We start from the raw sequence: 15,299 nt of genomic DNA on the forward strand, positions 1-15,299 counted from the left end.
AGGAATGGAGACTGACAGCCGCAGCAACAAAATCATTTCACTGGATGAAAGAAAACAAACACAAAAAACAATGCTGAACATAGCTGCTGGCAGAAGTCTACCTCCATTCCAGTTAGTCATCCACCAAAAATAGCTCAAATTATTTCTGTCCACATCAGGTGTGATATTTCCTAATGTGCTAAGATAGTTTGGACAGTACTCTGTGTTTTATTAATGAAACTCTGGACCTTTCAAGTCCCAGTTTGAATCATTTATAACATAATTTGATCTAAAAGTCTGTTGGTCAGACAATAATTGTAGCGACATGGACCTGACTACACTGACTGGAACATGACCTTAATAAATCAGAAACAATCGCAGTGACTGAAACATGTGTTAACCACTCGAGCATGGCTGTAATGACTCAGACATGATAAAAATATGACTGCAGTGGCTTGTACATGACCAAAATCACTCAAACATCACGGTAGTGCTGCCAACACAACCTTCATAACTCTATTATGTACACAAGAATGAGGTTGTAGGGACTTGAACATGATTGTAGTGACTCGGGCATGTGTTGACATAATCTTAGTGGCTTGTAGATTTCTGTAATGACTCCAACATGAGCACAGTAACTCCACCATGATCATGATGACTGTCATGACTCCAGTATGTGCACACTGACTCAAACATGACCAAAGTGACCTAACCATCATTGTTGAGGCTCAAACATGATTGTAGTGACTCAGACAACTCGTGGGGTGACCATAGCTCATCAATTATGATCAAAGCGATGCAGACATGGTTGAGGTGACTTGGACATGACTGTATTGATTCAGACCTGACCATAGTGACTTGGACAGGACCGCAGAGACTTGAGATAATGGCTCAGACATGCTCATATTGACTGTGGAATGATCACAGCTGTGGATACAACTGTAGTGATTCAGACGTTAACATACAACACAAAAGGTTCATAAACCTGGGGCTCGACTTGGACTTGGAGTTTGTTAACTTGACTCAAACACTGTAATTATCTATATTTTCATGCTTTGGCCTCTAAATGTTGCCCATGTGTCATAGCCTCAAGATTTAGCCATGAGTGTACAGCAGCCATTCCAACACTATTGAAAAAAGCTTATTAGGCTAACAGCACATAAGTACAGCAATCACGACTTGTCGAAGAGTGTGCAGTAAACATCCTCAGCAGTTACAACCATTCCTATAAGCAAAATAGATATGTCAGTCACTGTATGTAATACATTTAACATGATGCAGCATTTCAATGATAGCCACTATTTCCAATTGGAATAAAGTGCCAAAACCTTAATTTCAAAGTTGCTACAGGCTGTAAATTCCTGTTTGGTGGTTTGGAGACATCGTTGAGAGGAGTCACTGCTGTCGTCGAAGTCAGTCACTGGGGTAAAACCACTGACTACCTCTGATGCTAAAATACTTATCGTTATAATACCTTTAAAATACCTTTTCTTATAGTTATACATCCTGCTGCTGTCAGTGATGCTCACGTGTGGCTTTTATCTGCCGTCCACAGTGGTGGAGGAAGTATTTGAATCTTTAGTAAAAATAGCAATACCACTTCATAAAATATGCTGTTGTACGTAAAACTATTACATTCTCTTACAATCATTTTCGGCGCTTTACATACTATAAAAGTACATCAGCTATTTTTTGTAATTAAAAAATTAAGTTATGCCATAGGTGTAGCTGTCGGGTAGTGGATTTAGAAGTATAGCAAACTAAAAAGGATCAATAGCAGAAATTGTAAATACTTGAATAAAATACAAGTACCTCAAAGTTGTGCTTGAGACAACGCACTTAGTTACCACTGGTAAAATGACGTCTCTCTGGGTGTTATACTGCCATTATCTTTGCCATTACTTGAGGTAACCAGTCAGTGCCATTTCGTCAAAGCATTTGGTTTAACGTCAGACAAACTACACCTTTACATTCAAATATTAACAGTGAAAAATGGTGCGTTATGCAATGAGTTGTTGCTATTATGGTTTTATGTTTACATTGTCTTGAGCAGCCACAGTGCTAAAAGCTGAAAAAATAAGGTAGACTATAGTGAGGTGTTATTAAGTTAAAGTAATGTTATCTAACACTGAGATGGGATATGCTGCTCTATGAAATGTTCAATTTTCCTTGATTAACAATTTCAAAAGGCTCACATCTTAGAGGTTGGCATGTTTATTGTCTTTTCAGAATGAAACTATAAATGGTTGTGGTGTTTACCCCAGTGTCTGTAATGTCTCACGATGACACCAAGGACTCCGCGTGCTCTATTAAATCCTAGTCTGGCTCAAAAACACATCTATCTCTCAGACTTCACACCTTATAAGTGTTTAAACCCCCATCAGCTACTTTTTCTTTTCTCTCCTTTATTTCACTACGTCCTCCCTTGTATTTATTCATATCTCTCCACCATTTTCTTTTCTTCTTTCTTCTTCTTCTCTCAAGGTTCCTCTTATTGTCGATCAAGGATGCCAATCTTTCATAACCTCTCTCCTCTTCCTCTTCGTCCATCAGAGATGTGTGTCCTGCTCCTCTTCCTCCTCCTCAGTCACTGCTTGATTGACAAACACCTAAAAAAACAGATGAGATGCTTCATGTTGTTGATACTCCAAGTGTATTTAATTTAATAAATCATAAAGATGGGATTTATTTACTCATCCATCCATCCCCAACTATTTAATCATCATCCAATCACCTGCCAGCGACTGCTTTCCTCCCCGCCTCCTTCTCCGCCTCCTGCTAGCCCATTGGTACTCGGCTTCTTCTCCTTCATGTCAGGCTGGCTGTCATTGGTCACATCCAGCGTGGGGTTGTCGTGGCAACCGTTCTCCACAAAGTGAAGCTCCTCAGCACGAAACTGAGGTGAAAGAGCATCAGAGGATTACACCTGCTGTTTTTTCCACACATGGGGCTCTTTATGTTAACATGTTGGGAATTTAATATGTTTCTCTGGAAAAGAAAGGGTTACTCATCCAGCAGTGACAGAGCAACAACATGATCCATGTGCACCAGTGTCTGAGTCCACCTGCTGAGTCTCAGCCCAGTGTTCCCTCAGTCTGAGCTCTAGGTTTGGTCTCCACCACCTCCTGAGGGAAACCTCTGGCTCTTTAGCTGCTAAATGCTCCACTGTGTTCACCAGCTGCTGTTTGGTAGGTAGAGGACTGTGGCTTTTTACAGATGTTTTCACAGCTGCTTCCTGCTACAGCACTGAGAGTAAACCACAGTAACAGTAAACAGAAAAGTTGTGGTCCTGATATTAAAAAAATTGTCCAAATTTATGAAGCTCCATAAAGCAGAGAGGAGCTGTAGATTCAGCTAGTAATGTTTTATTTTTACATTTCATTTCATTTTATTTAATTTCATAGAATAATATAGAAAAGAAATACTGATTATTGCAATTTTAATGACTTTCTCTTGTCAGGTTATTCTGTCTTAGATCAGATCAGTCTAAAAGTAATTTTTGTGCAGGGCAAGGTGAAGAACTCTGGCACAGCCACAGTAATAATCATAGTAATAACCTCTTTCTCCTGTTGCTTTTTAATTTACATTCATTCCAACTGTGTGCTGGGAATGAAAAATGCTTTAGATACAGCATTAGATACATAAAGGCTCCTGAGCAAATATAAACCAAATGAGAGAGTGCAACCGAATTATCTACCCAAACAAATGATGAACCTGTCAACAGAATAGAAAATGTAAGAGCAGATTCACCTGAAGTGAAGGGACAAATGTTAAAAGTCACTAGTTCAGCAGTTTAGTGTGACACAGGCCATCAGGCCATGAAACGCATCAGTTTATTCATCTGCACTGACCGTAGTTTTAGTTGCAGGGAGTCGTCTTTGCCAGCAGATGTATATGAATCCAGATGTGATGATGACCATGCAGATGGAGCCAATGATGACCAGAACCACAAACAATTTGCCGTAGTCGCTTCGTGTTTGACTGGGCCGAGACTGACAGCTGCTGGCTGCACTGTAGTTCTGGATGCCCACCTGAATAAAGACACACACACACACACACACGCACACACACACACACACACACACACACACAGTGGTTTAATACTAAAATGTATGACATAACATATGCCCATACACATATGCATGCCCCTGTACAAACCTCTATGTGCCCATGAAGGCAGTGTTTGATCAGAACTGTGAAGTATCAGGTAATTTTGCCTCACAGGGTTTTTTAAAAGAACTCTAATCCAAACTGTATGCTGATTTTATTTTTGTAAAGGGTCATGTGGAAATTACAAGTATTTTTAGAACTACACACCAGTGTGTAAATGTGAAGCTTGCTGAGCTTCTGCTGAAACAGGAATATTTTTAACGTCTATCACTTATTTCCCAGCAATTTCTAACCCAGGAACAAAACAGTCTGTGCTTTTGTTCAAAGGACAAAAAAATCAATAAAAGACACTTTAAATACCACACACATTAACAGGCAGGTTTCACAGAGTGTTTTATTGAGCTGCAGTCGTCTAAAAATCTGCTCACACTAACTGGGCTCTAAGGTCTACATCTGACTGTAGCATAAAAAGGTTTTGGATGTGTACCTGATTTAAATTTTTCCTAATTTCTCCCAGCATGCCCAGCACATCCTTAGTCGCTATCACCCCTGAAAGACACAACACATGAAACAATGATAACAAAGTCCATGTTGATTTTCAGTCAGTGGCTCTATTATAAACATACAGTGTTTATTCCTGTGTAGGTAAATTACTAAATGGATCCAGCCTGGGGTTTATTCCTCTCCCTGCTCATTGATTTCATTGGTATTTATCTTGGTTTTCTTTGAATTGGTACAAATAAACTCCAGTATGAAACTCAAACTAAATGATTTTAATTTACAATACATGGATTTATAAAGCAGGTTCCATTTAAATACACTGAATTTCTGTTTATACAACAGAGAAAGCATGAAGGAAAAGATGTATTTGTTTCTTCCTGTAAGTTAAGACAGTGAAGTGTGTGTGCGTGTTTCTGTGTGTGTGCGTACCATGCTCAGATGCCACGTTCATCAGCAGCTGGTGCTGCTGGTGTGTCGGCTTGCTGAGGTAGAGTACCCATGATCCCTCGGGGCTATTCATTCGTCGGGCAAAGACTTGTTCCATGATCCTTAACAACCGCACGCCTTGGTCTACACGAAACTCTTCCTGTCTCACACACACACACACACACGCGCGCTGCCACTTAATTTGCCTGCAAACTTCAAATCTTTCCATCTCCCACCAACTCACGTATGATGAAATCACAATCGAACACAGGAGCAGAGGTAAAAGACTCCATACATGGTGTTGTAACAACTAGAAGGTTACTGTGGTGACGACATGCATTGTTGCCATGGAGACAGACGCCACGGTGACAATCCTCCCTCCATCACGACCTCACACACACACACACAAACAGACGACCTCCAGACGTCCTGTCTGTAAAACTCAACTAAAGGCTGTTATTTTCCAGTCATGGCTCTGTCAGTGTGGGAGAAAACGTCTGGCTCTGCTAAGGACACTCAAGTCTGCACCTTTAAAGCCATTTGCCCACCAAACAGAAATGCACTCACAGTTTGCATAATAGTTATAGCAACAGAAATGATTCAGATTTTTTTTAATTTCCTTGATTCGTGACGTACAAGAGGTTTTTCTGTAACAATCATAACATAACATAAAGATCATATTTTCAATGATTTATGCTAAAACACAGCTTTACTTTGAAGACTGCATCCTTGTACTTACACAGTTTAGGTTTTGCGTCATGTTGAGGATGACATAACCACGTCCGGTCAGCTCACTCCAGTCAACACACACAACCTGCAAGATTTCATCAGAAAACAACTGTAATGTGAAACCATCTAAATGAAAGACAGCTGAAAATACTCAAAATGCTTATTTTCATCCTGGAATATAAAAAAGCACCTGGTCTGCCTCCTCCATCTCATCAAAATCACCGTCTGGTATGAAGACCTCTGTGACCCCGCCTCCCTTGACCTCTGACCTCTGGGTCTGCAGAGACGTGGTCTTTTCCATCCAATCCCAGGACGGGTCGGTGAATCCGATGGTGGGAGAGGGATCGGTGGTGAGCGGGATGATGTGTCTGATTCTTGTCTCCTCCCTCTCAACCTCTCTCCACTTTTCCTCCTCCACGTCTTCACTTTGGTCTTTTGGTTGAACCCCTTGACCGAATAAGTAAAAAATCAATTTGTACTAGAAAAAGGAATTTGTGTAGAAATGACAGTGGCTGTAGAAAAAGCCTGAGCTGAACTGTGCTGCTGGCTGCTATAAAGCTGAAGCTGGTCTGAATGAGTAGTCGCTTCTGAAAGATGCATGAAATTTTGAGGAAAAAATGAGAAATTTGAACATTTTGTCAATTTAATGGAATGTCTGAAAACCGTAGACTATTTCAGACAGTATGAAAGACATGAACATAAAAAGAAGCAGTTTTTAATGGTGAAACACGTGCACAACAATTAAGCCCTAATAAGCGTATTGATACTCTTGAAAAGTAGAATACCGTTTTCCTAAACTACTGCAATAATTTAGTGTTAAAGAGTGTTCTCACCTCTTAACACAGGTTCCAGTTCCTCCTCCACACTGGGCTGCAGGGGCTCTCTGCTGGGAGCCATGCCAACCTCTGGTACAGTGGGATTCTGGGTAAACAGCCCGATGTGTGTCAAACCTGTTTCTTCCTCTTCCTCCTCTCTCGCTGTCTCTTCATCCTCTGTCTCGTCTGCAGCAACAAACCAATTCAGCGTTTTTCTGATGTGTTATAAAAGACCCTTTTTATTTTGCACCTACAGCCACGCTCAAACACTCAATAAATGAGGTACCCTGTACCTTTGGAATAACGTCTCAGCAGCCCAAAGTCTGTGCCGGTGTCGGTCTCAGGAGTGACAGTTCCCTCGGTGCCTCCACCAGCAGCAGCAGCAGGAGCAGCAGTAGAAGTAGAAGTAGAAGTAGATGTAGTACTAGTTGTAGAGATAGACGAGCGAAGGACTCCATACCCACTGGACTGAGTGTCTTCCTCCCCCTCTGCCTCCCACAGCTCCTTCTCCAAAGGAGCCACCTGTGTGGCAGAAGTTAACGTGATATACACAACTAATACTAATGAAAGCAGACAGAATATTTGTAGTACTGGTGGTTGTATTAGCCTCATATTTAGTGGATACAAGTTTATTAAGGATGAAGGGATAATGGTGGTTGTGCTGTATATTAAAATAGTGTAAGTAGCAGCAGTAAGAAAAGAAGTCACCATTAGTATAACGGCAGGAGTGTTAATCACAGCAATGCAGAAGATATTGACAGGTAGGAACAACCTAAACAAACGATCAGTTTTAATGTGAAAAGATCCAAAAACTTGTCTCTACCAACATGTTCGTTGCTGTGTCTCCATTTACTCTGTCAGTTCAGTCCACAGAGACACCACTAATCTCATGAGCAGGTGAATACATTGAATTATTCAGCACAAGGTTAGTAGGTGAGCCCTGGATTACATCTGGTTTACGGTGATCCAATTAAAGTCCAACTGCACCTGATGATTTGTGTTCAAACTGTCCTTGCTGCTTCCCAGCAGCCCCACCTGTCTGCATCTGTACATGCATAGTATCCTTAAATACCTGCTCCTTTCTAGTCATAAAGTGAAATGTAGGAACATGCATACACTTCCATTGTTCCACTTTTTGCCAAAAAGACTTTGCTCATGACACCAAGCAGTGCAGTGCTCGGATTAGAGCAGTGTGTAAAAGCTGGTTTTCCATAAATATCAGAATATAGAATAGAACAAAAAATAATTTCTTAAATATCGGTTTTGGAAATTTGCTAAATGTGTCTTGGGGAGTGGTGTGGGAGGCAGTAGGACGAAGAGTTATGACAGAGTTTGTTGGCTGATCAGTTAAAAAGCTGCTGTACTTTGCAGGAGCAGAAACAAAAACTGTTCATATTTCTACAAACAAAACTCTTTAACTAAACATCCAACCCTGAAGATCAAATAGTACAAAGTCTTCAGTGATGTGGTATTCCCTCCACATCAAGGAATCTTTTCTCTGTCCTCACCTCCAGGACTGGGGACACACGATGCTCCTGTAGCCCCGGATCGTGCACCTCGGCTTGGGTGGAGATGCTGGGCTGCTTGGAGCTGGAGGGAAGGAGAGATGGACTGTAGCCTGTGAGACACAAAGACACATGTCAGAAACACATGTTTATGTGTGTGTTTCTGAATGGATCATGACTAAACCTTGTGCTGTGGTTTGGACAGTGTCTTTAAACAAAAAACTCACAGAAGGTGTATTTTAGATCCAGAATAAATGTCTTGGTTATATTTTACAAATTAGGAAACAGCAGGTGCCCATTTCTGTGCAGCAATAAAATGAGATGATTTCTTGCATCAAGATAAAAAAACCTGTGTCTCCTAAAAAACAGTACACACAGTACACTTTAAGTTCTACAGAGAAGACAGTGTTGTGTGTTAGGAAGTACTGCAAACAGCTCTTTCCAGTGGTGTTTGACCTGTCATATATTTGCTTGGCGCAGGGCGCTGAGGTCTAACATGGCTGCCTGAGGGTGAGAGGTTTCATGTCAACTACCTCTACTGCTTTGGTCCACTAGGGAACATCATCTACTAACCAATCAGAGAGTCCAGATCTGGGCTTGTGCGGTTGAGCTCTAAGTCATTTGGGACATGGACACCTTGACTGTCTGTTCCTCCTCTCGTCTCCTCGTCCTCTCCCGTCCTCTCTCTGTCCTCCCCTGTGTCTCTCTCCCACTCGTCCTCTCCTCCTCTTTTCTCTCGGTCCTCTGCTCCCTCCTCTCCTCTGTCTCTGTCCTCCATGTCCGTCCCATAGAAGCCTGATGCTTCCCGGGAGGCATCGCCAGCTCCTGGCCCACTGAGGAGCTCTGACTGTGGGTCAGGGGTGTCTGGATGTCCCCTGTGGCTTTCTGCAGCCTGGGGAACCACCAGATGAACCATACGCTGAAAGTCAGACAGACAGATACACAGACATCCAGCCAGCCTCAAAATAAATCACGAGCTGTGCATGTCACGGTTTAAAAACAGGGAAAAGGAAAGGTATGATGTACAAGGTGAGATCTCAGTCTTATAAAACTGCTACTCCAAAGATGCTCATGGATAAAATGACACCTGACTAAATAAGATTCAACACAGAGAATCAAACAATTTCTCATGTTGATATTTTAAACTGTGCACCAGCTGGTGAGATGTGACTTTAGTGCAGGTCGATGTAATTAAAGAGGACACAGCACTCAGATATCAGACCGGCTCCTCTGGGAGTTAATCACTCAGGACCGGTCAAAAACGTAGAGACACCTTCTCATTCAGTGACTTAGATTATAATGTAGACATGAATGTGGAATTATGCAGTAAGGAAACACGTAAACCAACCACTGTGCTGTAACATAATATTAAATGGTAACAACAACCATGTACTGTTTGACACACACTACCTTTAACTCGTCCTCACCTCCATCTCATCTTCCACATTGAGGTTTTCATCCACGGCATCTCGGGTCCTGGTTCCGTCCCGACTGGCTGTGGACAGTGGGTTTGAGTGAGAGCTGTTGACTGTGTCCATCTTGTTCTGAGAACGGGACGTTTCATGAATCTCTGGCCAGCCCATGTCATGGACCAGATGAGGCTGTGCTCGCACTAACTCTTGGACTGAGTGGCGTTTGGTTCGGACTAATTCCTGGAGGAAATGTGGCTGGGCTGGCCCTTCATCCTGGAAGAGGCGGGCCACTGGGGGGCTGAGGGGTATGACACGCTGGCCTGAAGTCAGTCTGAAGGCATCGCAGCCAGTCAGAAGAGCTAGAGCCAAGAGAGCAGAAACACTTTTCACGTAATCGATCATATTGGTGCAGTTTCTTAGTTTGAACTAAATTATATTGATCTTCCCGAGGACATTTTCTTTGTCACATTAGCTGCAGTTTTAGAAAATAGAGTAAAATCAAAAAATCTAGTTGAATATAAAACAGGCAGTATATATATGTATGGTAGGGATGAACCAGTGGCATAGATTAGGCAAAAGAACAATCAAATGAAATATATATATTGATACATGCTCCCAGCCATGGTAACACACTGTCTTTAACATTAATTAATGGATTAATCAATTTGAAAAATGAAAGAAGCTGTAAATTTGATCATGAGCCAATATATTAGGGTGCAAGCATCATCCTAATGATAATGACATTTAATTGATTCAGCTGTTTGATTTATTAGTTGCAGATAAACAGATGTTTAGGATCAAGTCACATGAAAATCAAAACTCAAACCTGTGTGAGAGAAAACAGTCCAGAGTGAAGTGAACGATCAAATCACTTAACTAATTCCCTTCGTCGGCTCAGTGCGGCTTTTGTTCTGTAATGCAGGACACGCTAACGCAGCCCAGGGAGCGGGCCCAGAGGAGAGCACTCAGTCATCTGCATTATACATTAAAGTCATTTCATGATGTCAGACCCTGCTTATCTCAACCTCCTCTAACTTATTAAAATTTCTCTCTCCACCTTCATCTCCTTGACATTCGCTCCCTTGTGCCGTTCAATTGACCCCTTAATTTCATTTCATTTCATTTCATTTCATCATGTGTTCACTGATGAAGCTGCTGCATGAGCACTATTTTTTATCAAACACTATCAGAAGGGGTTTATAAAGGGTTAATAAATCATTTACTGATGTGGTACAGGGCTGGTAATTGCTGTTGTTAAGACCAAACATTTGGGTTGCCAGGTTGTAGACAATTATTTGTCTTTTTATGCCTGTAATTTAAAAGGAAGGCCTCTGTGATGTTAAGCAATAATGAATGTTTATAACTAAACCTTCTTATATTCTAATCTAAGTTATTGTTATTGCATTGTGTCTGTTCGTCTGCATGCAGAACTTAAAACAGTGTAAATTTAGACTCAGTAGATGTGAAATGTGGATGGTCAGAAGAGTCTTTCTGGTTCTGGATTTTCTAAAGAGTCACTGGCAACAGGCACCTGCAGTTGTAAATGTGAAGTAATCAATAAATTGTTCTACAACAGTTTTCAAATGGTTTTGGTCCAGATGTTCTGCAGCTGTGGAGGCCTCTGATGGCTTAATAGCTAAAAAGACAAACCTGGCAACTCAAAGGTTGTTCCTATTAATGGTTTAGAGCAGCTCTATGAAGCATTAGTTAATTAACTACTAATAAATCTATTCATTACAGCTTATAAACCACGCACCTGCTCAGCTTTATGGTTAATTAATCCATCCAGACATTATTTAATCTAATTCCTGCACACCTTTATCCTGTCATTTATTAAATCATCCATTCACAACAGCACCAATCACACGTCCATCCATCTTCTACTAATCCCCTTCACTTGGCACGGTCGCACGCCTGCCTCCCATGGTCCTCTCTGTCTGGGACCACAGATGGCCGTCTGAACCCAGGGCCGGACTGAGCAGATTATGATATCATAGCCACCATGTCTCCAACGTGCCCGCAGAACGTTAAGCTCTAGGCCAACGCAACAGACCCCACGGTCTGTCCACCAGCTCAGACTGAGGATTTCCAGAAAGAAGGAAACTGAGACTATTTGGGCAGGAGAGATGAAGAGTGTGATTTGTCTTTACTACTACAATTCATGAACAACAGACTGGAGCCATGAGAACACCGCGGGTTTTCATCCAAATGAAGTGCTGATGAAATATTGTCCATAATAGAATAATGTGTTTAATTTCATCCTGACATTGTTCGGTCCCTGAACGCACCAGGGTAGACTTTGAGTTCACCTCTAAAAAGTGCTCAGTGTGAAAAGCAGTGGCCTATAAAACATCCTGCACTGCTCTCTGTGGATGGCTGGGCCTGTGAGAGGGCGGAAGCTGAGGATGCAGGGATGAACAGGACGCACAAGAGCACGGACCGATAAGGATCCGTCAGCCGGAGGAGAAGTGCTGTGCTCCTTTTAATTCCTCTCTCGTCTCCCAAACCCCCAAGTCAGCACTGTGCCGATAAAACTCCACATTAATAAAGTGTGTGGTTGCATTTCCAACAACCAGAGGACTGATCCTCACGGGCAACACACGGCCCTTCATCTGTGATGAAAGATAGAGCTTTAGAAAATGGAGTCAGGGCCCAGTTGTTCATGAATCAAGAATAATGGGCCATAAAACACCATAAACACAAGGTTTCTACTCACTGATCTCTCACTCGTCATTAAACATTTGGCTGACAAAGTGGAAAGAAGACAATGTTCAGACTTTGTCCATTAAAACCCAAAGAGGGTCAGAAATTTGCTGCGTCCTGCTGCGGCTTCAGCCTTACTCTCACTTTTTAACGCCTGACGCAGCGTCCCTGCGCCAAATACCCACGAGAAATACTTCAGATGGTACAACTACTGACCCTCACAGTATTACTGGGGAGGGGGGGGCAGTTAGCGGCGATAAAGTTAATATAATCGGTTAATTGAATAATCGCTGCAGTCGTTTGTTTTCTCCGCTATTAAAAACACATAAGTACAGCACATAAGTCTACTTCCACAGTGACTTTGAAACTTTCGTCCACAGAGGAGACCTCGCAGCGTAATTACAGGAGGAACATCTCCAGCTGAGCTGTTCTTATCAGCTTTTACACAGATAAGCTGCCTGCTGAGCTGGGCGAGGCGGCCGCCCCAGGGGGCGAACGAGCGGCTGCTGGAGGCGAGATACTCTCCAAGGTTCATCCAGCCACAGTGAACCGCAGGTCACAGGTGGAGACTGACGGAAAAAAAACCCTAAAAAAAACTGTGCTACGGTGCAGGAAAAGCGGGTCGTCAGAGGCCAGACTGAGGTGCTTCATCACAACTGGGACGGAAGAGGAACAACATGACTGAACAAGTTGAGAACACCGTCAGTAAATCTGTTCATGTCGGAGATGAACTGGTCTGAAATGGTTAAGGGAGTTTTTGCAGACTGATTTTAGGCCTTTAGATTTTCAACAAATACAGGTATTTGCAACCACAGGACACAGGAGCTGCTCCAGTAAAGACGTATAATCTACAGCACTAATGTCCACACAGCAGTAAAGACTCACTGACCTTGAGTTGTACGTTCACAAAAGGCCTGAGATCACAGACGCGGCAGCCGTCAGGGCCCAGACGGGCCCACAAGCTCGTCTGCACATCCCTAGTTTGTTTGTTTCTTTGTTTGTTTGCTTGGAGGTGAATGTTTAGGCAGGTGTGTTATGTTTGGACTGTTTCCTCACAGAATAAAACCAAACCAAACCAAACGTGACTCCAAAAGAACCGTGTCGTTGTTTTCTGCAGAGTCTGGCTCTGTGGTTATGGACTCGTTACAAATGAAGTCTGCAGTTTCACTTCACACTGGCTTTAAATCAGACGGGCTCCTTCTCTCCGGCTTTCATTTAGTATGAAACGACGGGGTGTGAGTGTGTGTGTGGGTGGGGTCGCCCTAAAGCCCCCTCTGTCTGGGCTTTAACACCCCCTCAGATCCGCTTAGCTTCGGACGGGACCCTCCCCCAAATCCCCTTCACCCCGACTGAGAGACGGGCAGAGAGGCTGCTGTGTGAAATGTTTTGTCTCCAAAACGTTTGATCACTGAAATAAAAATTAAAAAAAAAAAAAGCCCATACTCCTTCATGTCTCGGCGAGACTGAAAACCAAAGTGAAGCTTTGGAGCTGCAGCTGCACAGACTCACCAGAAAGAGCTGGAATCTGTCCTCAGCTGCACCATCGCAAACACAAAACCAACAAAGACGCCGAGGGAAGTTCAGATTTTCTGCTGTGGCTGAACATGAAACATGAAATCTGCAGGACAACAGTCTCATCAAGTAACGCATCAAAATGAAAACTAGAACGGCGCGATCAATATATCATATCAACTATTAATCAACAGAGTATTGATCTGCAAATATTATGATCTATTTCATTATTTTGAAGCAAATTGAAAGCAAAATGTTTTCGTTTTGAAATGTCAAGATTTTATCAGCTGAATAAATGCAGATTATAAAGAATGAATTATAATATGATCCTGATCCTGATCTAATCCTCTAATCTCTTAAATTAAAACATTCATTAAAAATGTGAAGATTTGCTGCTTCTCTTTAGAAACTGAATATATGTTGGTCAGACAAAACGACATTATGGATTATTGTGCAGTTTCCACTGCTGAAAGGATTTATTGATTTGCTGCAAAAACAAACAGATCAATAACAAAAACATCAGCAGCTGCAGCTTTTATCATTAGAACTGACCTTTATAATAGGTAATAGAAAACAAACGTGTTTGGATTCTGACCAGGATGAGGCTGAACTGCTGACACAACATGCAGCATGTTAGTGATGATGATGAAGATTATTCTCCTTCGTGCCATGTCTCATGCCCAGCAGCAGGTATGTGTGTGTGTGTGTGTGTGTGTCAGACACTGCAGTGTGTGTCTGTGGCTGTGCAGAATTTAACCTGCGTCCCTGCTGGTTCCTCCCTGACTCATAACGTTTAACTGACATGGTCAAATCACAGAGTCAAGGTGTCAGTGATGCTCAGCAGAGACTGGACCCTGATCTTCCTCTGTGATCTGTTTATTAAAGACTGACTGTGTGTTTCTCACAGGGGCGTGTTGCTGTGTAAAATGTGTGTATCTGTTTGTTGTCTGCTGTTTGTGCTCAGGACTGGATAAACAGATAAAGGGAAAAATAAACAGACTCACCAACCAGTGTGATGTGGAGCAGGCCCGGCATGTCTGCTGCAGTGCTCAGCATCCCTGCTCCTCCTGCTGAATGCACAGATCTCCCAGGTTTCAGCTGCAGATGCTGCGTGGATGTGAACGGGGGCGGTCAGGAATGCGCCGCGCTCATGGCCGCCTGCGCTGCGTGTGTACGGGCTCACCGACCGGCGGTCTGCGGGGTCCTGCACACGGACACGCACACGGACAGACGGACTGGGCTGCGGTCAGACCAGGATCTGATCTGCTGCTGCACCACCGACGCTGGAAACAACCGTGCGGCAGCGGCGCGGTGTTCCCGGTGTGGCCGCTAGATGTCGCCACACGCTCTGCAGCGTTCAGGTGCTCCTCGGAAAATTCAGTGTGCTCCCAAAACTTAATACAAACCATATAATTGACCGGGCCCTGTATTTATTACCCGGTCTATTTTTCTGTGAACTAATTATATTAATTCATATATATACATATATAGTAAGAATAAATTATACAAATATATAATTAAAAACATACATAAATTATATATAATGAAAATGTTATATTTACTGTTTTTTTTTTCCAGCTTCGAGACCAAATTCACTAAAGGAGGAA

At 42.5% G+C, this 15,299-nt stretch overlaps 1 protein-coding gene across 2 annotated transcripts; it reads right to left on the minus strand.

Annotated features, from left to right (window-relative positions):
• Nucleotides 1-1,355: 1,355 nt before the first annotated feature.
• Nucleotides 1,356-14,942, minus strand: podxl2 (podocalyxin-like 2). Of its 2 annotated transcripts, none has more exons than XM_026307442.1 (13): nt 14,697-14,942; nt 9,493-9,836; nt 8,639-8,957; nt 8,069-8,178; nt 6,854-7,082; nt 6,579-6,746; nt 5,936-6,192; nt 5,756-5,830; nt 5,020-5,176; nt 4,577-4,638; nt 3,831-4,010; nt 2,714-2,875; nt 1,356-2,588 (listed from the first exon to the last, which is right to left on the minus strand). In XM_026307442.1, exons 1-13 carry the CDS (start codon nt 14,746-14,748, stop codon nt 2,529-2,531), a joined length of 2,175 nt encoding a protein of 724 aa, XP_026163227.1. In that variant the 5' UTR covers nt 14,749-14,942; the 3' UTR covers nt 1,356-2,528. The 2 variants fall into 2 exon arrangements, with proteins under 2 accessions (XP_026163227.1, XP_026163226.1); XM_026307441.1 differs by having other exon boundaries at nt 8,639-8,984.
• Nucleotides 14,943-15,299: the final 357 nt, after the last annotated feature.

The sequence above is a fragment of the Mastacembelus armatus genome, chromosome 5 (genome assembly GCF_900324485.2).
Source record: "Mastacembelus armatus chromosome 5, fMasArm1.2, whole genome shotgun sequence".
NCBI classification, from domain to species: domain Eukaryota; kingdom Metazoa; phylum Chordata; class Actinopteri; order Synbranchiformes; family Mastacembelidae; genus Mastacembelus; species Mastacembelus armatus.